At 52.4% G+C, this 22,677-nt stretch overlaps 2 protein-coding genes across 2 annotated transcripts in view; both read left to right on the forward strand.

Moving 5' to 3' along the window:
- The window catches only part of MMP11 (matrix metallopeptidase 11), a 26,558-nt gene extending 4,571 nt beyond the window's left edge, over positions 1-21,987 (forward strand). Inside the window, exons 2-8 of the mRNA XM_026075254.1 lie at positions 10,435-10,710; positions 12,415-12,558; positions 13,573-13,706; positions 16,071-16,318; positions 17,015-17,228; positions 19,615-19,872; positions 20,825-21,987. Coding sequence (XP_025931039.1) covers positions 10,435-10,710; positions 12,415-12,558; positions 13,573-13,706; positions 16,071-16,318; positions 17,015-17,228; positions 19,615-19,872; positions 20,825-20,958 — 1,408 coding nt within the window. The 3' untranslated portion in view covers positions 20,959-21,987. The remainder of the gene's footprint in view (positions 1-10,434; positions 10,711-12,414; positions 12,559-13,572; positions 13,707-16,070; positions 16,319-17,014; positions 17,229-19,614; positions 19,873-20,824) is intronic.
- Positions 21,988-22,397: 410 nt separating this feature from the next.
- The window catches only part of SMARCB1 (SWI/SNF related, matrix associated, actin dependent regulator of chromatin, subfamily b, member 1), a 13,915-nt gene continuing 13,635 nt past the window's right edge, over positions 22,398-22,677 (forward strand). Inside the window, exon 1 of the mRNA XM_026075080.1 lies at positions 22,398-22,594. Coding sequence (XP_025930865.1) covers positions 22,502-22,594 — 93 coding nt within the window. The 5' untranslated portion in view covers positions 22,398-22,501. The remainder of the gene's footprint in view (positions 22,595-22,677) is intronic.

Here is a 22,677-nt window from a genome sequence, read left to right on the forward strand (position 1 = left end):
GCCCCCCGCCGCGGCGGGGCACCCGGCTCCGGGCGCTGCCCTCCTCCCCCGCTCCCGCCGCCCCTCGCCTCTGGCACCGCGGCGCTTTCGCCGCTGCTCCGAGGGGGGCATCTGCCTCCCCGCGGGGACAATGCGCCCCCCCGACTTCCCCGGGGCGCCGGCACGGGCAGCGAGGCGCTGCTGGGCCGAGGCCCGGCACCCCCGCGCCGCGGGCAGCACTGCCCGCCCGAGGCGGCACGCACGGCTTCATGGTGCGGGGGCAGAGCGGGCGCCGCTGGCGTTTTGGTGTGTCAGGGCAGGTCTTATAAACGCGCTCCCTTTTGTGGAGCGAGAGAGGGAACGGGAAAAACAAACTAGCAGGGCAAGGACCGGGACAATGAGGGTTTACAAGAGGACAAGGGATCCCCCCTTCCTTTAAAGGTAGCAGAGCACTTGCTGCCTGCTAATAACGCATCCCACACGCTGTGCTGGCAATTCCACATGAAAGCGAGAAGTTACAGGGAGAGGAGACTAAATGGATGAATAAAACGTGCAGGCAGGAGGCGAGCAGGGCTTTCTTCCTGGACATGCCTGCCAGATCCTAGCACCTGGAATGGGGCTGCGAGCAGCAGGCACTGCTGCTGCTGGAGAAGAGCAGTGGTGTGTGAGAGATTTGGGGGACTGGAAAGACAGAGAGCTCCTTGTGCCGGGAATGTGTGCATGCGTAATTGGGTTATTATATACAKGCGCTTTGCTAGCGTGCCATAAAATAATGACAGAGCAAATGCCCAGTAGCAGCCCAAGGGGATTAGTTCAGGTTCTGTCGATGGTTTTATTATCGGCTCTGTCATCTGAGTACTTTCTAACTTGGCTGCTAAATATGCTGTGGGCTGGGACTTGGCGTAGAGCAGCCTTGGGCCCCCAAGTGCTTGTATTTTTCAAAACAAAGTGTCACTGCACTTAGCTCTGCTGTGCCTCTGGAAGGCGAGGCCATGCGCTCACACAAGGTGCTCTGCACCCCAGTTATGACACCACTCTGCAGATTTCACCCGGATCTAAATTTAGCAAGTGGCGGGCTGGGTGGCATGTAAAGAGGACAGAGCTCCAGCTGCACGATGCTGGAGATTCCTGGGCTGGCAGGGTGCCTCACGCTCTGCTGAATGCAAGCTGAGAAATTGCTGTTCCTGGAGGGACTTGCGCAGCCTCTGGTCAGAGTCATGCCGCCAGCACAGACCTGTGCACGATCCTGAGGGAAAGGGGAGAGCCAGCCCTAGGTTTTCACACCCTGTGTGAACTTTGGTCTGGTCCAACTGAGACTTGCACTGTTCACATCCGTTTTGCCTGCGTCCGCAGCTGCTGACTGAATGCAGAGGTTGCTGAGGCTTATCTGTCTTGGCCAGTGCCCCTTGAACAGAGGGGAATATACCAAAATGCTGGAAGAGTGCAGTTAATGCAGGGACTGAGGTCTGCTTAGACTCATGGTCCATCTAATCCAAGATCGCATTCCTGAAGAAGGCCCCCCAGTTGGCAGTCTGCTGCCCAGGGATGGGTTTTCTTCACGCCAGGCTAATGCTCTGAACTCTGAGTGCTAATACTTTTCTCCTAGTTGGAGCAACTCTAGGTGATGTCCTCACTGATATGTTTTATTCAGAGACATCTTGTGCTGGTGCATTTGGCCAGCCACATGGAGCTCATGGTTAAAAATCAAAGCATTTCACTCAGTCTCTCCAGAGATGGTGGCTGCATTGTGTTTGGGTTTGAAATGGACCGATGCTTTCCCATCCTTTCGAAGGAAAGTTCTCTCCATCCAAAATAGATGCCTTTTTGGGTACACGTTTCTGATCTGGTGTCAAGGCTTCTGAAGGTCATTCTGCTGCCTCTGAAGTGAACAGGGAAGCCAGCATCACAGAAGTTGCTCTCACAAGCTCAATGCTTATTGCATGTAAGCTGACAGGAGTAATCTCCCCAGCCGTGGTAAGCATGTCGGTGCAGAGTGGCCGAAGTGGGATCGCTGGGTTGACAGTGGCCCTTGTATTGTCGCTGCCCACGTAACTGGGTGTCCGCTTCCCTCATAAGAGACCTCTGCCGTGCCATCACATGTTCATTTCTTCTGGCTATTTTTAGTCTCTCTGCACAAAGAGATATTTCCATATGTCTAACTCTGGCTATTTTCCTTTCTGTGCACCTGGTGATAAACCACCTTGCTGCCAGGTGACAAATGAGAAAGGAGCCAAGGGGCTGAGCTGGGAAGAGAGACCCACATGCTTACAGGCTAGAGGATGGTGACTTCCTCAAGCTCTGTGCTAGTAGATGGGGTGGGCAAGGACTGCACTATACAGCACGGAGCACAGCAGGATGCTGGACCATGCCTGGGGCTATTAGGTGCTCCAGTAACAAATCACAACAGCATTAGCTTGGGGGATGGGGGGAGGGAGTCAAGGGCTAAGATTCATTTTAAGTCAGGCTACACAGGGGAAGTTACAGGAGGAGCTGGAATTCTTTGGAGCAAAGCTCTTAGTTATCCTTCACTTTTGCATTAACACCTATAGAAAAAAAGAGAAAACTGAGAGCAGAATACAGGCTGTCTCTGGTGTCCACTGTAAAGCCTGAGAACAAAAGACCTGCAGTCCTCAGGGCAGTGCACGCGCACACACTGAATTCCTGCATTACTTTTGGTTCCCCTGGGAAATCAAAGTCAGTCCATTTTGATGGGAAACTATCTATCCGTAGAGAAGTGGCGTGCACCTTCCCAGCTGCCAGCATAATCCATCAGGAGCCCCATCCCGCAGCTCTCTCCCTGAACCCAGCAGGTTCTCACCTGGAAGGCACTGCACTGCCCTTCCCTGCTGGCTGAGAGAGGAGCTGGGGGGAGGCCAGCGGGACTCGCCTGCCTCGCTCAGGGCTCAGGCAGCTCTTGCAGGAAGGGTTTCATTTGCATTGTTTGGTTTGGTTATTTAAATACTGCAATGAGTGTTAAGGTAATTTTAGGCATGTTTATCCTCTGCTCCGGGAGAAACTCAAGACACATGTAAGCAGTTATTCTCCAGCGGGTTTGTTGTGTTTGTGCTTTCACATGCAACGCACCCATGCACACCCTGCAGTGTGGCAGACTCAGAGCATGCAGCCAACAAAGAAGATGGGAAAGGGAGAAAAGAGGAGGGAGAAGAGAAGTGCTTGGGGGAAGAGCCCCCACTCCAGCTCATACTGCACTCTGCTCACTCCCCCCATGTGTATCCTGCCCTAGCACCATAACTCTTGGGGCTCAGCAGAGGCAGTGTGCACTGTCTAGGTCTGTTGTTTAAAAAGAATCTTGTATAAATTGTCCTGCAGAGACTTTTCACATCAGAGACACTCTCAGCTCTTCCATACTAATCCCCAAGTACAGCAGACAAGTAAATGAAGGGCTCTTGGATATTCTTACACTGGGGGCAGGCTCAGCCTGTGGCATGAATGGAAGCTGAGTCAGCACACGGCTGTCAGGCAAAATTCTCCACTGCAGCGGTTCACTGAGGGGCACAGACACAGTTTAGAAGTTCACTGAGATCCTGATGCAGACAAGACCCCCAGGGCAGACAGAAATAACACAGGGTGACCAAAACTCCTCCTCTTGGTGCAATTTGGGCAGAAGGAATCATCTCACAGTAGGGTTTCTGCCTGGACAAGAACAGCTGAGAAGGGTTATTTGTGCTCCAGCAGTCCAAGAAGGGGATGGAAAGCGTAACAAGTAGAAATGTTCCTCTTAGATGTAGGTCCTGCCTGATTCTGGAGGTGTGTGGAAATGCGAAGAATAAGCACGAGCTGTCAGAGCATTTGCAAGCTTTGGACGAGTTTCAGATTGGGTTTGGTTCAAGTTTCAAGATGTTTGAAGTGGAAGCATTCCTAGTGTGCTGTGAGCCCTGCAGCCACCCTGAAGTGAGGAACAGCTGGGACAAGAGGCATCCAGAGGAGATTCCCTGGCGAACCCATGGGAGAGCTGCACTCTGTCCAGGACAGAGATCAGGTTCAGACTGAGCAGTAGTTTTCAGACTGTTGCTGTATGTAGAGGCTGCTGGGCTTGTCAGCTTGGGTTTTCTGCTCATCCTGATCCTGCCAGGGCAGCATGTGCRTGCAGATTCACTGTTAGTTAGCTCAACGATAGGACCTATTCTTGTTCTCCATGGTATCCTGCACCGAAAAGGCCACACAGGGGTGTAACCAATGTGTCTTTCAGGACAAAGCTGCTAAAACTATTGCATATTGATAGCAAAGTTGAGCCACTCTAGTACAGTGCCTTGTTTTTTCTTCCTAACTTTCCAGCAGCCTGAGAGTCTTCACTGACTCTCCCCAGGGCATCTGCTACAGAACCAGCTCTGAAAATTAGGCAAACCCCACAGACCAGGGCCCTGGACTGCAGCAGACCTCTCCAGGAGACTGGGCAGGGGGAAGTGCTTGTTCTGTAGGTTTAAAGATTGCAGCCTGAACATCTGAGAAGGATATACTCGCTGAAGGTAGAACATCCCCCCACAGCTTTGGAGAGGGCTGCACTGTGCCAGGTAGCTGTACCCAGCAGATGTCCTGGCTGTTATCCTTGAGCTGGGTGCTGATAACTCATTGCTCACCTTAACTTGCACGTAAATACACAACGAACAAAAAACCTCAAATCTCTTCCTCCTCTGGCTGGAGTGTGCTGCATCCCAGAGTGGTTTCTTGGTTTCAAGGGGATGGTCATCAGATTAAGGGTTCTTGAAACCTTTTGCTTTCCCAGGGGCATATCCAGGGGTTTGTTTGCTTTGTAAGAACTCCTGTTTCTGGCAAATTGTTGCTTGGGTGACACCAGCAGCTTGGTTGTGGTGCCACTGATGGACTAGACTCACAAACTGTCACATAATTAAACTGTCTGATAATAAAAATAGTCCTGCAGTGTTTATTCATTTGCTTTCCCTTGTTACATCAGAGCCTAGGCCTTTTCATTCTGTCTGTGGCCATAAACATCTGCAGTCCACAATGTTTCATGTTCCATGTTGCTTAGGAAAAATAAACATTTTCCTTTTTTTGTTGCCAATAACAACTACCACCAAATAATCCGGAAATAAACCATCAAGCCTCAGGAGGTAGCGCTTGATGGTGCATGGAGTATGGGAAGTGAGTGGAAAGGAACATCCAGCTGTGCATGCAACACCAGGCCCTGCAGTTTGGCCTCATTTGGCCAAAGGTTAGCCTTGGCCTTCGCATCCCCTCTGGCTCTGAGTACAGTGGGACCAGACTGTAGCGCAGCAGGAAGGAGCCAGTCCTGTTGCAACAGCATTTTGTGTAAGCAAAGAGTTCATAGTCAGAGGGATTGGGAGACTCCGACCTGTTCAGGGTAGGGGTGGGGAGTAGGGTCAATAAATCTGGTGACTTTGTCTATGCATTGTTTCCACTGAGTTTCCCATTTCCACTAATACTGCCTATTGATTAAGAGCATGCTCAGCTCAGGGGTCCAACCAGACCAAAAATGTGTCATCTCTGCCCTGAAATGTCAGCTGCATCATTAGCACCTTCCAAGGTCACGCAGCACTGCACTTCTGGGATGTAACCTGTCTCCACTCTCCCAGACTGGAGTGGAGCTGGTTCCAGTCTTATTGCTAACTAAAGGCTGTAGCCACACTTTGAAATCCAAACCTGCAAACCTATGCTGGGCTGAGAGGCAGAATGGCCAAACAACCAGGCACAGCACTCTGCATCAGGAAAACAGCGCTGATCTCATTCAAGAATACTGCAATTTGTTAAGGGAGAAAGGGGTGCAGAGCCCCCAAGGGGCAAAGCCACAAGGCAGTGGCCAGGGATGGGGTGATGAAACTGTCTTGCAAATTGCAGGGGAAAGCATCTGTACTCTCCTTCCCCATGCATTGAGCTATAGGTGGGAGGAAAATAGTGCTTCAGTAGCCTGTGGGTCCTTCTGACTAGCCAAACAGACAGCAAATACCAGGGCCTCACCAAACACACTGGGTAACAGAAGGAGAAAGCAGGGAGAAATGGAAAAGCAGCAGCAAAGGGGACAGGGAGGTGGGAGAAAAATGCATTAGCTCATCCCCTAGCAGAAGAGGAAATAGCCCCCAATGAAAGAGGAGGTATCTGAGACTGATGGGATTCATGTTGCAGTAGTAACTTGTCCGGTCGCTCCCATCTGCCAGGGAATGGGGTTTCCCTTCATGTCCATGCTGCAGGAGCAGGCTGAAGCCCAGTCACGGAGGTGATTAGGTGCGACACTGGAGACAGGTTTAAGTGCAGGGCAGGCAATAGAGAATGGACCCAGGCAGAGAGGAGCACTGGGACTGCCAGTGCCAGACAGCAGCTTTGCTTTTGAGGCTTTTTATACACCATGTTGCTGATACTCCATTGTAGCTGTGCTGCTCCGGCTGCTTCTTCTTCTGGGAGGCTCTGGAGGGCGAGTGCTGCTCAACACAATGAGGCTGAAGATGCTCCTGGCTCGTCGGGATGGCTGCGACACTTCCTGGGGAGCTTGGCCAGTGTTCATCTGGCCCCAGCAGACCCAGAAGTGATGTCTGTTGTGTCATAGCACTTGAGGGCTGATAAAGCTGGAGGAAACCGAGTGGGCAGTCTGCATCTCCGCTGTGGTTTCTGCTCTCCCATGGGATTTTTCCTTTCCCTCCTGTTCCCCATCAGTCTTTTGGTCACAAGGCTGCTAGGAAGTGGTGCTCTCTTTGCGAGGGGCTGTGGCCAGCCTGCAGCACAGCCCTGTTTGTGTACAGCTCTACCCCTCCACTGTCCTCACTGCCCTCTATCCATGGTTTTAGGCCTGGCAGACAGGCACTCTCTCTGCGCTTATGCAGAGACTTTGTGCAGATACTGAGCTGCTCAGTCTCTGTTGCAAAGCTCAGGCCTTTTCCTGTAGCTAAAAGCTGCCTGTTCCCAGGCACAGCAGCCATCTCTGACTGTAGGCTACATCAAGAAGGGCAGTGCAAGTGGCTGCACACAGCCTTAGCCAGAGGCTCAGAGCCAGGCCCATGCACCCTGGGAAGGCTTCTCATGGGCTGGGGTATAGCGATGCTTCAGGAGACAGGCTGGCAGGTTTCTGGAGTCCCTCATTTCCCCCAGGCTGGCCACAAGGGATTGCTGGAGGGTGAAACAGGCTCTCTTGCCTTATTTGTCCAGTTCCCCTTCTCCCCTGTAGGTGCTTTCCCTATGCACTAACCCAGCTCTGCACTCAGCTGGTCTGAACACCTTCCCTGGGTTGCRGGGACCTCCCTCTGATGTTGGTCTTTGGTAATCTTTTCCCCTCCAGTGTTGGGATGGGAGGAGTGGGGACACCCCGATGGTTGCCCAGCAGCCAGTGCCTTCCTCCACCTCCCTTCACAGGTTTGCACTTGCTTTTTTCAGCAGCAGCACAGTCCCAGTGCTGCTCCTGGAGGGAGGGCAGGTGGGGTCCGCTGGGGTGCTGCCACCCGCTACCCAAGCAGTCAGGGCTGTAGACCACAGCTTGGCTCCAGAGAACAAAGCCAGCTCTCTCTCACATCCCCACACACACCCCACAGAGGGGTGGTCTCAGCACTGGGTGGGTAGGATGCAACCTTAAGCGAGAGGACACGTTATCTAAGGCTTGGGAAGTGACTGCAGCGAGGCGTGTCCTGCCAAGGAGGCTGAAATCTCAAGCCTGACACGTCTCCAGAGCATTGTTTGGCAAGTGGTTTCTGCCTGTCACATTTCCCTTTGCCGGCTGTGCCTGCAGTGGCCTTTTCCAGCCCTTTCCTGCCATCATGCTAATGCCGGTACAGTGACGACAGGGAGAGACTTGCTGCCCTACCAACTGTTTGTCCAGGGGCACAGCGAGCACATGGGGCAGGTGGGCAGATCTAACCTCCTGCCTCCACCTGGAGCCATTCACAGGGCCAGTCTGTGTCCCCCTTCACAGAGCCAGGGTCATGGCAGAGTGCAGGCAGGCAGGAGCAGGGAGGGTCCTGCCCAACGCAAAATGGGGTTTGGACAGCCAAATTTCATGCCAGTGGCCTCCAGTTCACTAAAGAGGAGACAAAACTTACCTTCCCTTTGCCCCTGAACATGGGCTCCCTCCAGGCAAGAAGGAAACAGGCAATTTCTCCCCTCTCTGCCCCAGCTCAGAGGAAGATGATGGTCCCAAACCTGTGCCAGTGTCCCCAGCCATGAAGCCAATAACAGGCCTTTCTGGGAGACCTGTCAGGCGCTCCAGCAGCCCAGGGGGATGTTCCTGGCACAGTTGAGACAAAAAGCCAGGAGTGAGCCCATCTGGGTCAGCTCCAGCCCACTTGCCTACCTGAGTAATTCCTTGAGGGCTTCACAATGCCCCCAGCTCCACGGCGAGGGCTCTCCCCAGGGTCCATCTCCACTCCTGCTCATGTGCCTTGGTGTGACTGGCCAGCATCTCCTGCTCCTGGGAATCCAGACACATTCATTACCTGATGTCCCCAGGGTGGCAGGTCCTGCTTCAGGTGGTGGCAAGCACTCTTGGGATTCATGCGAGTGAGTGTGTAGTGAGGACCAGAAAGCCCCTTCAGACTGGACTTCAGTGAAAAGCATCAGCAAGCCCAGCTGCCATTATACACTCAGCAGAGTCTCATCAGGGCTGAGAGCAAGATGCTGGCCAGGACACGAACCTTATCAGCTTCTCCTGCCATTTGTCTCTTGCAGCCATTAGCTGCCAGCCCAGGCAGGGTGCCAGGCAGCTCTCTAAGAGCTCCCCTTAGAAACACAGGTATCTCCAACTTGGCAGGGCTCCAGTATTCACCAGAAGCAGTGTGGCAGACTCCCCTTGGACAGGCCACCCCACACACCCTCCTTTCATTAAAGCATTAGATAAACTCTCAGTGCCACAGCTGGTGGGTTGGGTAAGCTTTGTTATACAGCACGGAAAATGTCTTTCTCTCTTTGGAGGGTAGATGGTGCAATTCCTGTGGTGCATGAAAGTGCATTGGGACACCCAGACTGGGTTGATGCAGGGCCTGGTTTCTGAGGCAAAGGCTAGCAGGAGGTGATAGGCGCCAAGTCATAGGGTGTCTGACTGGCTGGGAAGAACAAGTCAGCAGGCTGGAGTGGTGACAGAAATAAGAGCCAGACACCTAAAATGCACCTTGCATGACCTGCCTGGTTCTTGTGTCCATCCATGCATTGCTCAAAGGCACAGGGCCATTACAGAGACGGGAGCCTGATAGCGGAATTAATGTCAAGGGCTTCACACTTCATTCCTGCCCGCATGAATGGGCTCATTGTAGGGGAACAGAGTGACGGCAACATGCGGATTACACGGCATCATGGCAGATCTGGCATCATGCCAGCCTGACCTTCACATCCCTGGCAAGGCAGGAGGGAAAACTGGCCTGGAAGATGGAGCCCTTTGCAGGGATAGGAAGGGGTCCTGGGTCCTCTCTCTGGAGCCCTGTTGGATGGGAGCCCATCTGTCTGGATAGAGACGTGTCACTCTGCATCTTGACTCCTCCTCGTGCTCAAACACCTTTAAACTTGGCTGCACAGAATTAGGTGACGAATTCTGCACTTGGACCTCTGCCTTGTGCAGCCTGGTTGCTCAGGGGCCTACCCACCCTCTCACCCCACATGCCTCACAGCAGATTGTGAATTTAATGTGGGTCATGCATCGTGGTGGCCCTGTGCCCCATAACCCCTCTGCCAAGTGGGAAGCCAGTACAAGCCAGTACATTGAGGCTATTTAGCACTAACCAATGCTGCCAAGAGGAACCCTACCTTTCTAATTAAGTGTGGGACAGCCCAGGCGGTCCTATCCCCGAGTACAGTCACAGGCAGAGTGAGGTGAGGGGACAGGGTCCTGCACACCCCGCTCTTGAGATTCAATGACCTAAGACAGTGATAGGGGCTCCAGGGGAAAATCACCGCTGCCCTGTGCCCTGGCTCTAAGCCAACTCCCAGACCCCTGTGTCCCGCTCTCCAGCTTCCACTGTATCCTAGCCATGCTGAGGGACTGTTCACCATGCCAGGACAGCAAGGGGATGCCATGGGAGGGAGAATGGGGGATACAACTGTGTGCTGGGGGGCTAATGGCTTCCTTCCATTAACATCTTCCCTACCCAGGGCCAGGGTGGAATAGAGGTTAAAAGGATGCGGGGCAAAGGGGGAGAGTTTACTCTCTAGTGACTTGTTTCTTTTTTGGAGGGTCTGGTTCTCATCCACAATTTGCAAAAGCATTTCCTGCCAGACAGCTGCCAAGAAAGAGTGGACCAAAAATAAACCAGTGCTCAGGGAATGCCATGGCCTTACATACTGCCTCTCAGGTGTACACCAGCCTGGGAGCAGCAGAGTCCAGGGAAGGGCCACCACCAGAGATAGGGAACAGAGGATCTTTGTGGGGAGCAGATGTGCCCCACAGCAGGGTGGGATGGCCCCATAGAGACATGGAACTCACCGCTGCAGGACTGCTGTGGAGAGACATTTGCCACTCTGCATCAGGAGTTCTCGTCCCAGACACTGAAGTAATGCCTTTTCTTTTCTCTTTCAGGATGTGTCTCGAAAACACCACACCTGGAAGGAGCAGAGTCCTTGGCTTTCTTCCTTGGTGAACGCTGTGGGGACTGGTGTACCCACCAAGGGCTTCCCTGTGGGTGCAGAGGAGCAGGCGACACGCTGGAACCCACCCCGGTGCGGCGTGCCGGATCTCCCCGTGCTGCCGGATGGCCAGAATGGGCGGAACCGGCAGAAGCGGTTCGTCCTCTCAGGGGGGCGCTGGGACAAGACCGATCTCACCTACAAGTAAGAGAGGCCCGAAAGGGGAGTTAGGCTTGTTTGGTTATCCCTCTCCAAAGCTCTCAGTCCGAGGTTACCTGGAACACAGCATGCTGTGCTTCCCTGCAACATGCCCATAAACCTGGAGGGCAGCCCTCAAACGTGGCAGCGCCAGCCTGGGGACAGGGGAGCCGCACGCTGATACATCAGCGGGGTCGTACCAGTGTCTCCACATCGCCTCAGACACGTGCTCCCATAAGCGCAGCTGCTCACCCACCCCTGTCCAAACACAGTCTGCACAGCTCTCACGTCACCCCTGGCCAGCCCCACATCAATGCCACCCATCAGCACCCCACACACATACGTTCACTCCCCTACACATACGTCCCTGACACATACAGGGCCTCAGCTCCACCCTCGCCCACTCCTGCTGTGCCCTGGCCCCCCACAGCCACCATTCTGTGAGCTCACCTCACAGTTTATTTTAAAAAGCCCTTTTTATTCTGCTGTTATTGACGTTCCCATAAACACAACCTCAGCGTAAAGTTTTGCCCAAATCACCTCACACATTTTCACATGTTGTGAATCTGCTGTGCAAGCTTAAGGAAGGGTTGTCCTAGGTTTCCCTAATTGTCCACAGGGGCAAGAGTGGAAAAGTGAGCACACTCGTATGTTCTTTGACAGCATTTCAATCATCTTGTATTTAATTAAGTGCAGGAGACTCTTTCCTCATAGCCTTGGGAGGCTATAGGTAACAGAAAGGCTTTTTCCTTTGGTCAACAGTGTTAAAGAAAGAAACACAACTGAGATGAACACACACCAACATTGTTAACTGAAGGGAATGAAAACTCCCTCTGCAGCAGCCCTTATAGTCTGGTTATGTTATAGGAGCTCACAAGAGGCATCAGCTGCTCTGAGCAAGCCCAGGTCTCCAGGGGCAAAAAATGCCCTTACAGCAGAATTTTAGAAGGAAAAATCACATCACACCATTCCCATGTACCTCTGTGGGCATGGACTCACAAGGGACAGACCTGGGAAATGTTGCAGCACTTCAGAAAAACACAGATCTTCTGCAAAATTCTCCAGAAATGGCCATCACAAAGTTTCTAGTGAAAAATGCATAAAATTGCACAATGACAAGAGGGTGACAGCCCTGTCACGATGGCAGCGCTGTGATCTCTCACAGTCACTGTCTAGCTGGGTCATAACAGAGACAGCAGCTCCATCCATAAGAGACCACTAGATGAAATTATGAGTTGATTTCAGAGCCACCAAAAGGGCAGGGCGACCAGCACATTTTGCTGCAGTCTCCCTCCTCCACTGTTCTTGGAGACAGCAGAGAGGATTCAATTCCTGGCATCACAGTACCTGCTAATATGAGGGGCCACCTTTCCGTCCAGCACCTTTGGCACCTTTGTGGGTCCCCTCAGCAGTGACAACAACTGCAGCGCTGGTGGGCACAGTTACCTTCACATCAGGCCAGGCCAATAGCGGCTGTTCAGAGGACTGATCTGGAGAACTCACCCCTGGGCCCACCAGCAAAAGGGGTTCAACACTGATGGGATTTATCTGCTGCACATGTTGCTTGGAAGAGGGTGCCGGCGCAGTGCCTCTATGGATTGGAGATGTTTCAGTGCTAACAGAGAATAGCTACCCTAATGCCACTGATCCTACATCTAGTGTCTTCATGACAGCAGTGCCTATCTTCATCCAGTGCCTGTTGCCTTTCAGAATTATCAGGTTCCCATGGCAACTCGTAAAAGCTAAAGTGAGACGGACCATCGAGGAAGCTTTGAAAGTGTGGAGCGATGTGACCCCGCTGACCTTCACTGAGGTGCAAGAGGGCCGGGCTGACATCGTCATCGACTTCACAAGGTGAGCGCGGTGGGCAGCGACACCCTCCTTCCCAGCAGAGCAGCAGCCCTGCAAGCAAGATCCCTAGGCTTTTACAAGAGCAGAATGAACTGTCAGCGTACAATTTAGGCACTTAAATGGAGGCTCATGTTTCCACTTTCAGACTTTGGGGGGGGGTTTTGTCAGGTGAGAGCTGCTTGGTGAAAGTGCAGCAGTTCCATGTGGGCTGTGCACAGTACCATTACTAATCGTTCATTAATTTCCCTGGTACGTTTATGTTTCTCTGCCCTAAAGTTGTTTTTCTAAGTCTTGTCCTGACTTACCATCTTCAGGTCCTCCATCCTGTCCCTTGACTGAACGAGCTAAATGTCTGCCCCAAGACAAATATAGTTTCTTAGTTAAATGAACCTTGGCTCCCAGCCTAAAATTCACTTTTGGCAAAATAGGCACGGGGGCAAAACTTCCCTCCGCTGCTGTTTGCACCAAGCTAATAAAGGCGCTGGAGACTGTCCAAGCAGTGATGAGATTTGCATTCTGTGTAGTTGCTTGCGCCTCCCTCAGCTCTCTGAAGTGGTCACATCTCTCATGGGTTTCCTTCATCAGCCAGCAGCAGGCTTGGCTTGAGTGAGGACCTGAGGATTTGGCTGTGTTCTCTGCTGACTGCCCCTCCACATCCTCCTGCCATTCAGCAATGCTGACTTAATCTTGGCTCAAGCAGTCACTTCCTTAATTATTTAGGCTCCACAGTCAGTCTTGCGCCGAAAGCTGAACGGGGGAGGAGAGAAACCTCCATGAGAAAAACATAAAAGCTCCCCAGGGCTTTGTGTGACTGAGTTCTGCCTCCTCAGTCCCCCAGTGCAGAACCAGATGAGTAGCAATCTGAAGAACTCAAAGCAATCGATCCGGACTGTTGGGATGAGCTCGCAACAGGAGCGAGAACTGCTGTCCCCTCACGGTGGCTTCACACCTTGGGCCATATGATGCTGTTCATCTGAGGTACAACACTGTCTGAGGTGCGATGTGTTTTCCCTCCAGGTACTGGCACGGAGATAACCTGCCTTTTGATGGGCCCGGAGGGATCCTGGCACATGCGTTCTTCCCCAAGACCCATCGGGAGGGAGATGTCCATTTTGACTATGATGAGACCTGGACTATTGGAAACAACCTGGGTACGGTACTGTTTCAGAGGGAGCTGTGGACACTCCAGGATGGATATCAGTGCACTTAGAAATGATTTAACTGTGGTGTGAACAGGGCCCCTGTAAAACTCAAAGGCAACAGTCATTTTTATGTGGTACGTGTCCCTCCCACCGCTTGCAAGCCCACTTGTATTCAGTCTTTGCTCATCACCTTTCAGCTGCAGCAAAGCCTGTGTCCAGCACAAGGACCCTGATTTCCCAGTGGGCCTATGTGGGGGGAGCAAAAGGGGAACAGGAGAGACTGCTCCTCTGCTCAGCCACATGCCCTGCCATACAGGAATTGCAGCCAGCACTGGCAGGAACCATTAGAAATAAAAGAGGGAAGGGATGAAAGCAAACTGAGGCTCAGGCCTCAGGTGATGCAACCATCTTCCAAAGGACAGCATAGAAGTCAGGCTTCAGTCCCAGTCACTGCACACACTGTACACTGCCTGCCTGCAAAGTCTTTTCTCCTTGAACAAGTCCATAAAGGGAAACCACTCAGGCTTCGGTTCTGTCACTGTGGCCTGGGAATGCTCTGACCGTAAACAACGCCACATCAAATCAAAAATTACTTTTTTTTTCCCCCTCTGCTAATAATAGATCCAGGCTGGTAGCTTTCTGTTTGGGCACTCAGGGCCTGGCGTCACAGTATCTCATGAGATACTGCAGCACTGCCTGGAAACATCTGGATCAGTGCCCAAAGCATCCACTTCTGCAAGACCCACCCAAATTCACCCAGGTCAATCCCTCCTCCTCCCTCCCAGTTAATCTACAGGGAACAAGAAACAACCACAAAGCCTGAGATAAACCCCTGCCCCTCTGGGGTTTCCCAAACATTTTGTCCGTATCAACATTCAAGATTCAGGCAGCCCCCTCCCCCCCCCATTCCATTTCAGTGCCTATTCTATGCCAAGTCAGACCCTCTGCATGGGGGACAGAAACGTCACATCTCCAACCCCCCTCACGCTGACTCAAAACAAGAATCATGAAGCACCTGATCTTTCTGACAGTCTGGCAGAAGCATTTCTGCCACTTAGGGAGGGGGAGGCTCTGCCAGCTTTCACCCCTTGTTGGGGCTGCCTTTGTTGTTGAAGAATTTCCTAGGTTCTCCCACAAGGACAGTGTTGGAGGCAAACTGGGAACCGCCAAAATGCGTGCCAGTTCCCATCAGAATCCAGCCCAATTCTGCAGCTTTTTCCCCCGCCTACACGTCTTCCACAAATAAATGTAGTAAAAGCTCTTTGCAGCTAATTGCCATTTAATATGCTGAAAAGAGCTTTATAATATAAACACAGGTTAATCCTTGTCTCAGCACTCAGCGAGACAGGGAAATCCTTAGCCCCATTTTACAGAGGGAAGAGCAGAACTATAAGGAGATGTAAGGTGTGCCTTGGGGTCACCCCAGAGGCAGGCACGAAACAGGACTCCAAGGGGGGGACCTCACGGGCACAGCTCTTTCAGGCGTGCTGTTGTTCAGCTCCCCCAGAGAATCTGACAATAGCACAGCAGATCTGCCAACACTGGAAAGCATCAAGTGAGGAGCCTGCCAAGCTAAACAGAAGTGTCTTGAAAGTTTGTAATAAATCACTGATGTAGAAATCCCACATTCTCAGATGACCTAGATGTGGTCGATTTAATTGTGTCAGTGCCGTAGAAATTCGTTGCTTCGATGTAACATTAACCAGCAGAGGAAGACAGGGGCTTACCTTCCCCTCAGCCCTTCCCAGGCGTTCTTCCCAACAGCATCCCCCCAGTCCCTGTGCTGAGAAGTGACCTGCTTCCCTGGAGCCAGCAGGGATATCCCGCTTGGAGCAGCAAGATTAGCTGACTCACATCCCTGCCCTTCTCATCACTTGGGCTGCAGCTTGGAGGATTTCTGGTTGAAGCCAAGTGAATGAATACGCTGGGACTTGTCAACAGCCTCTGGCCTCTGCTCACAAGCTTTGTGGCTTATTATGCCTCTTTTCCAGCTTTCCCTAAAATTTAACAGCTTCAAAAAGGATCCATTGAAAGCTAAATAACATCTGCCAAATGACATATTTTGCATACTGAAATTCCCTTCTTCCCCCTCTCCTTTTGTAGATGCTTTCAGGTCATGTATTCCTAAAATACGATCTCCCATACATCTGCTTGAGTCTGGTGAAGAAAGGCCAGGCCCTGACTTTGAAGGAATTTTTATGGATTTATTTTTAAATGCCACCTTCTTGCTACAGTCCTCACACAAGCAATAAATGAGCTCCCTCTGCTGTCTGTGTGGCAAGTCATTAGCAAGTACTAATCTCAGAGTGTTCCCTCACTGATGCCCATCTCATACAGGCAGGTAAAAGCATCTCCCATCTCTTCGCTTTGTAGGCACTGACCTCCTCCAAGTGGCTGCTCACGAGTTTGGCCATGTCCTAGGTCTGCAGCACACAGCCGTCTCCAAGTCGCTGATGTCTCCTTTCTACATTTTCCGCTACCCACTCAGCCTGAGTGAGGACGATAAACAAGGTATCCAGTACCTCTACGGGAAACCCAAACTTGATCCTGACCCAACCCCAACCCAGCCAGCAGAGCCACCCCAGCCAGACCTCGAAACAAATGAGATCACCAACATGGAGGTGAGTGAACAGCTTGCCTTTGTCCTCTTCTAACACCATGATCACTTTGGCTTGTTCCCAGCTGCTGGGACTGTCCTCACCGTGAGACTAGGAACAGGCTTACATGTGGTTTTATGCCTGTGTTTTCCGTCCATACTGCTGAGCTCAGGCTGAGCTGAGCCTGGGTATCCCATACATTCTGCCAGTCAGCCAGACCATGCCCAGGCCAGACCCCACTGCCAGGTAGAGTTAGGATGTGCTGGGAGGGGATCTTTGGGCAGCACTTGTCCAACCAAAACCTGGCTGAAACCAGGACACCTGCTTTAGGGACCCATGGAGTTTTGCAGCCATGGAGCCATTTGCCTAGACCACTCCTGCAGTGAGTGCTGTAAATCACAGAGGATGGGGATCCTGCTGTTTAAACCTCCTTCTGCCTAGTCATGCCTAAGATGTCTTCCTCCAAGCAGTGTTACTAAGGAACAGGCTGGATTTAAACAGAGTTTAGGAAAAGCCACTGCTCCCAGGAGCAGAGGGTGTCAGCAGCTTTTGCTGATGAGACACTGGCAGAATGCACAGCCTTTCTATGGACTCAGCGCTAGGGTGGTCAGAGAGGTGGGGAGGAGAGGCCTGGACACAGGGATGTCCTGTCAGTTGAACCCAGCTGGGCAAGGGGGACTCCTGTGAGCCCAGACGCCTGACCAGGCTGTGCTTTGGCAGTCTGTGCAGCCCGACGTCTGCAACACAGATTTTGATGCCGTGTCCACCATCCGGGGGGAGCTGTTCTTCTTCAAGTTCCGTTTTGTGTGGCGACTGCGAGCTGGGAAACTGCAGGCCGGCTATCCAGCTCTAGCCTCTCGTCACTGGCAGGGGATCCCAAGCTCCGTTGATGCCACCTTCGAGGACCCTCTGGGCAATATCTGGTTTTTCCGAGGTAAGACCTGGATGGGGATCAGAGGGCTCGGAAAGGCATCTTCTTTATTGAGGGGTATTCAGGACCCAACAAGTTCCTGGGAGAAGCTGCCTTCTGCACACCAATGATCCTTCGTATTTTTTTCCTTCTCTGTTTAAACATTTTAGCAGATGTGGAGGGGGAAAAGAGAAGAAGGAGTCACTTTTATTTTAGACATAGCCAGGATATTTTCCTCCTCTGGAAAAAGAACAGTTGTTTTCTTTGAGCCTCTACCCTGGCAATGCTGCTGGCAGTGGAGGACGAAGGAAATGCTTGCTCTCCTTTGGGGATGGAAACAGGAGGAAGAAAAAGGCAGGTTCATTGCCATCCTCAGTCACCAAGAATTAGTGATTGGCTCAGGTATCACAGAAAAGAGTGCTGGAAATCCACCTTCTTTGCAGAGTTGGTAGATTATTCCTGCTTTTCCATCAACATGGGTCTTGACCTCTCCTCTGCATGGTGCATCCACCAAGTTACTCCTGATTCCTGCCCGTCCTAGTGAAATGGGTCAGACCTGAGCCTGGTCAGCTTCTCTTATAGCCCAGATCCCCCCATATGGCAGGTCCTGTTCCAGTTCAGGGCTGGTACAAAGCAGAGGCAGGCCCTGACCTGTACATTTACTACAACAGTCTGGATTGCCATGGGGGCAACCCACCTGGTCTCTGGCCATCCTGCAACAGCACCTCCATCCATCCAAGGACTTACCCAGGACATACCGTTCAAAATGCACTCTGATGCTTTACGGAATGGATTTTCATGACCCTGTTGGTTCAGCTTTGGGAATAAGAAAGTCTTTCCTGCAACAGAGTCCTCTGCAAGGAGCAGATGAGCATTGGCCATTGTACCTCCAGCAGCCCCAGGTTGAGGGAAGATGGGAACCAACACCACTATTAGACAATCTAAAAGCTCTGGGCATCTGCACCCAGCTGTCCTGGGAAGCACTGTGCAAGAAAGAGGCCCCAGACATAGTTTCACAGGTTTTCACATCTCCTGAGCCTGTACACCAGAGGCCCTGCTCAGGAGAGGGACACCATCCTTCCTACTCCTCAGGGGCCTGGACATATTACCCCAAGGCTGAATTAGCCTACAGGGAGCCTGTGTGCAGAGCCAGGCAATCTCCAGCCACGGCAGAGGTTAAAAACCAATCACTCATAGGGGAGCCAAACCTCCTCCTGGCCATTTCTGGAGCCCAAAACCAGCAATAGTCCCTGCTTCAGCTTCACTGTTTTCTTTAATGCTCTTTCCTGTGTAAATTTAATAGAGAGGATACAGGATTGCATAGCTACCCGGCTGCCCTGTGCATGCATGCCCCATCTGTACATTGCGAGACCAAACACCAGAAAATACACCAAGTAGCTCAGCAGGCAGTGTTATTGCATAAGCAGATTACTTAGTACCTGACCTGCAGACAAGGCTTTACAGTGCTAAATTTGGCAGGCTCCGACCATGAGTTAAAATGAGATAAGGGAAAAGTATTACATGCTGTAGGGTAATTACAGAGATTCCCATTTTAATCTAAACTGGAAATATGTTTCCAGTCTCTCTTTCAGTTTGGCAACCTCTTGCTGGTTTATGTAGCTCACTCCTTTAGAGCCACATGCCCCCCTTATGCCTGTGCATGCCCACATATGTTCTCCTCTAAGAGCAGGGCTTGGATGGTAAATGCAGGTCCCTCCCACTCTATCCTATGCACAGATTTGGCATACAAGGAATGTGCCCCCTCTCCAGTCAGAGCATGACCCATTTTTCTTCTTTCCCCCCACCTGGCAGCCCCAGGCTTCACAGCATTGGTGTCACAGGAATCAACCTTCACCCTGTCAATCTCCACAGCTTTGTAAATTGTTTTATCCAGCAACGGGTTCTGATCCTCCCTCAACATAACCAGAGCAAACTCAAAGCTCAGGGCTCTGATCCATTGCCCAAATGCCTACTTGAAAACTACAACCAGACCCAGCTGACTGGAGCAGCTCGAGAGAAACACGTCCTTCCACATGCACGCAGGGCTCTCCACAGTGATAAGCCTATGAGAAAACAGGCTGGGCAGCTGGACAGCTCAAATGCAAAGACAAATCTTTTATTATAACTTCTACAAATAGARAAAAGACAGCTGCTAAAGCAGTCTTCCTCATCCCACCCACTGACACCCTCTGGGTTGGACAGAGGTGGGAATTCAGCTCCTTGCGTTCCTAGGGCTTCAAGTGCCTGTTGGTGACAGTGTCCGTGACAGTGGTGGGGTTTTTCCCTTCTCATGAACACCTTTCCCTGGGAGCTCTGCCAAGGCATCACCTCCTGTTCCACAGCTCACTGCCGAGTTATCAGACACTAAAGAGTTTCTGATCTTTGTCTACCTTTTCTGTCTCCTCACCAGACTCTCAGTACTGGATTTACGAAGGTGAAAGACGGGTTGCTGGCCCCACCCCTCTTGCGGAGCTAGGCCTCCCTGCTTCCCCTGTCCAGGCAGCTTTGGTGTGGGGGGCTGAGAAGAACAAGATCTACATCTTCAGCGGAGGCAACTACTGGCGCTTCAACCCTCATACCCGTCAGGTGGACAACATCTACCCTCGGACCATGGCCGACTGGCGCGGCGTCCCTCAGGAAATAGATGCTGCTTTTCAGGATGAGTTTGGTCAGTGCCAGCAGGGACAAGGCCTGTTCTGGGGTGGGCTTTCAGGCTGACCTTGCTTCCCAGCTGGAAGAACTGAGCAGATTTAGATGCTCAATAACAATGGACACTTTCCAGCCATTGCACATTCTGTACAGTGTATAGAGAGCAAGACAGCTCCCTCCACTGGGTAGGGAACTGAGGCTTCTCTCAATAAAGTAGCAAGCCTTATTATTATTAATTGCAAAAATTAGTTAACAGTTAGGCATCTGACAGAGAGAATTCAAACTTCTACAAAGAAACAGTCATGGAGTCCTACCCAGCTGCTACCCCTTCCAACAAAGGAAGGGATGAGATGGCACCAGAACCACTGCCCACATTTCAGCCTAGGCAGCTGTCCTGAATGAGCAGGCTGCTGTCAGTATTAACTAGTCCTCTCAGAGGTGCCCCATGCTGAACACAGCATTGCAGTGCCACAGAAACACTGGGGACACTCAGGGGGCTTGGGGTGACAGCTATGTGACTCCCTTTCCCCTCCTAAAGGGCACAGTGGAATAGCTCACCGGTGCTTCCAGCATTGACTTAAATCCCAGAGAAATTTCCCTGCAGTAACAGATACTCTTTAGCAGGTCTTCACAAGCTCCCTGCCATTGGTCTTGTTCAGATCCTAAACTTTCTCTGCGCTTCCAGGGCCAGGCTACTGCACTGGAATAGCATACTTAAAACCACTCAATATATAAAATAAAATCCATCCTGTTTGCTCTTCCATCAAAACTAAAACAACATGAAAGAACAGTGCAAGTCACGAACCTGGAAAAGGCTGAAGATGCTGCTAGATTCATTTCACCTGAATCCAGGCTCTCTTTTAGTACTCCACATCCCATGTGCTGTGGTGCATCAGCAAAACAAAAGGCTAGGAAAGAGCTCTGAGCTGTGTGGGCCTTGTCCTTCCTAACCCTTTATCTCCCATCCACAGGTTTTGCCTATTTCCTGAGAGGCCAAGATTACTGGAAATTTGACCCAGTCCAGGTTAAAGTGCTGGACGGCTACCCACGCCAGATCAGCCAGGACTTCTTCAGCTGCACACCTTCCTCCAACTCCTTCAGATGAAGAGGGGGATGCTCATATCCTCCGCATTTCCCTCTCATCTCTCTTATCTCCAGCAACCACACAGACACAGGGTTCCCACTGCCACTCCTGGCTTCCTTTAAGGCTCAGCATCTGACACAACTGGTATCAGTCACAACAAGTGACAAAGGCTGCTCCTCTCCAGTTCCAGCAGCCCCAGCTTCAGTTGCTATCAAAATAAAGTGTCCGGCCTGTTCTCTACAGACAGAGCAGCCACTAAACCCCTAATGTGGCCAGGCTCTTCCAGCAATAGCATCCCAAAAGACCTTGAGCAAGCCTGGAATGGGATCAGGCTTTCCTAATTAACCCGAACCCTATCATGTTAAACTGATCTGGTGGTATTTCCTATGTTTACATTGCTCACAGCAGCATCCCATTTGCTGTTCCAGACGTTGGCCTTGGAGGAAGGATTCCACTGAGATGCCTTCCTCACCCTTAGCCAGGGAGTTTTAAGGACACTGACTGCCTATGGAGAAATTCAGACGTGTGGCTATGTTGCCAGGGTCACTTCACCATGGTTGTGATGGTGAATGCCAGTACCCTGCCACAGCTCTACTCCTGGTTTTATGTAGTACCACTAGTATGCGTTAGAATTTTATACGGTTTTGTAAATAGACAATGTGCCTCCTTCCTTCCAAGATGCTAGGTTTCAGTGCTGGACACTGCCCTATTGCTCCATATGTTCTTATTAACTTAGGTTCCCGATATTAGGTTGCTCATTACTGCACTGATTGGTCTCGTACCACTCACTATTTCCAGCGGACAGGTGCATCTGGACACCATTCCGACCATGCAAAGCCTCACCTCTGCTCTTTGCACAGGCTACACAGCATTATGCAAAAAAAAAAAAGAGGGGGGGAGGGTTGCAAGGATTCTCTTCCTTTTAACCTTGCGACCCACTCACACCGCTCGCCATTCCCTTCTCCCTGGTGAACGAAATGAAGTCAGGCTTTGGGCTCCCGCGTCGCCGGGGACTGAGGACGGCGCCGAGGAAGCCCCGGCGGCGCCCGTTTGCCAGCCCGCCCCCGCTCCGCTCCGCGCAGCGCCGCTCCCGGCCGCGGCGGCGGCTCCCGGGCGGCCGCTCCGCGTTTGCACGACGCGTATGACCCCCGCGATATATACTGTGTATATATTTATGTACTGTGCTGTACCAATAAACCGGCCTCCTGCCCAAGCGCCGCCTACCCCTGCCTCTCTGCCGGCTCCCGCGGCGCAGCGTCGCCTCAGCGCGCGACCGTTAACGGCCGTTAGCGGCCGCCCCGCCCCTCTCCTCAGGGACCGCCCCCCCGGGGGAGGGGGCGGCGAGGGGGCACCGGGGAGGCAACTGCCACGCACGGCCTCTTTTGGCGCCCGCGGCTCCTTTAAGGCCCGGCCGGCGGGGGCGGGGCGCGCCGACGCATGCGCGGGGCGGCGCCCGGACTAGGCCGCGGCGCTGCCCGTCGTTGCTGCCCTCGCTGCCGCCGGTCTCCCCCCGCCTCGCTCAGGACCGCGGGCGCCGCCGCCGCCCCCCCACGCCGCCGCCACGATGATGATGATGGCGCTGAGCAAGACCTTCGGGCAGAAGCCCGTCAAGTTCCAGCTGGAGGAGGACGGCGAGTTCTACATGATCGGCTCCGAGGTGTGGCGGGACGCGCGGCCCCGCGCACAATGGCGCGGCCCGGCCCGGCCCGGGGGGGCTATGGGGGGCCTGGCGGCGAGGGG

Source organism: Apteryx rowi, unplaced genomic scaffold, assembly GCF_003343035.1.
Source record: "Apteryx rowi isolate R43461 unplaced genomic scaffold, aptRow1 scaffold_40, whole genome shotgun sequence".
Classification (NCBI taxonomy): domain Eukaryota; kingdom Metazoa; phylum Chordata; class Aves; order Apterygiformes; family Apterygidae; genus Apteryx; species Apteryx rowi.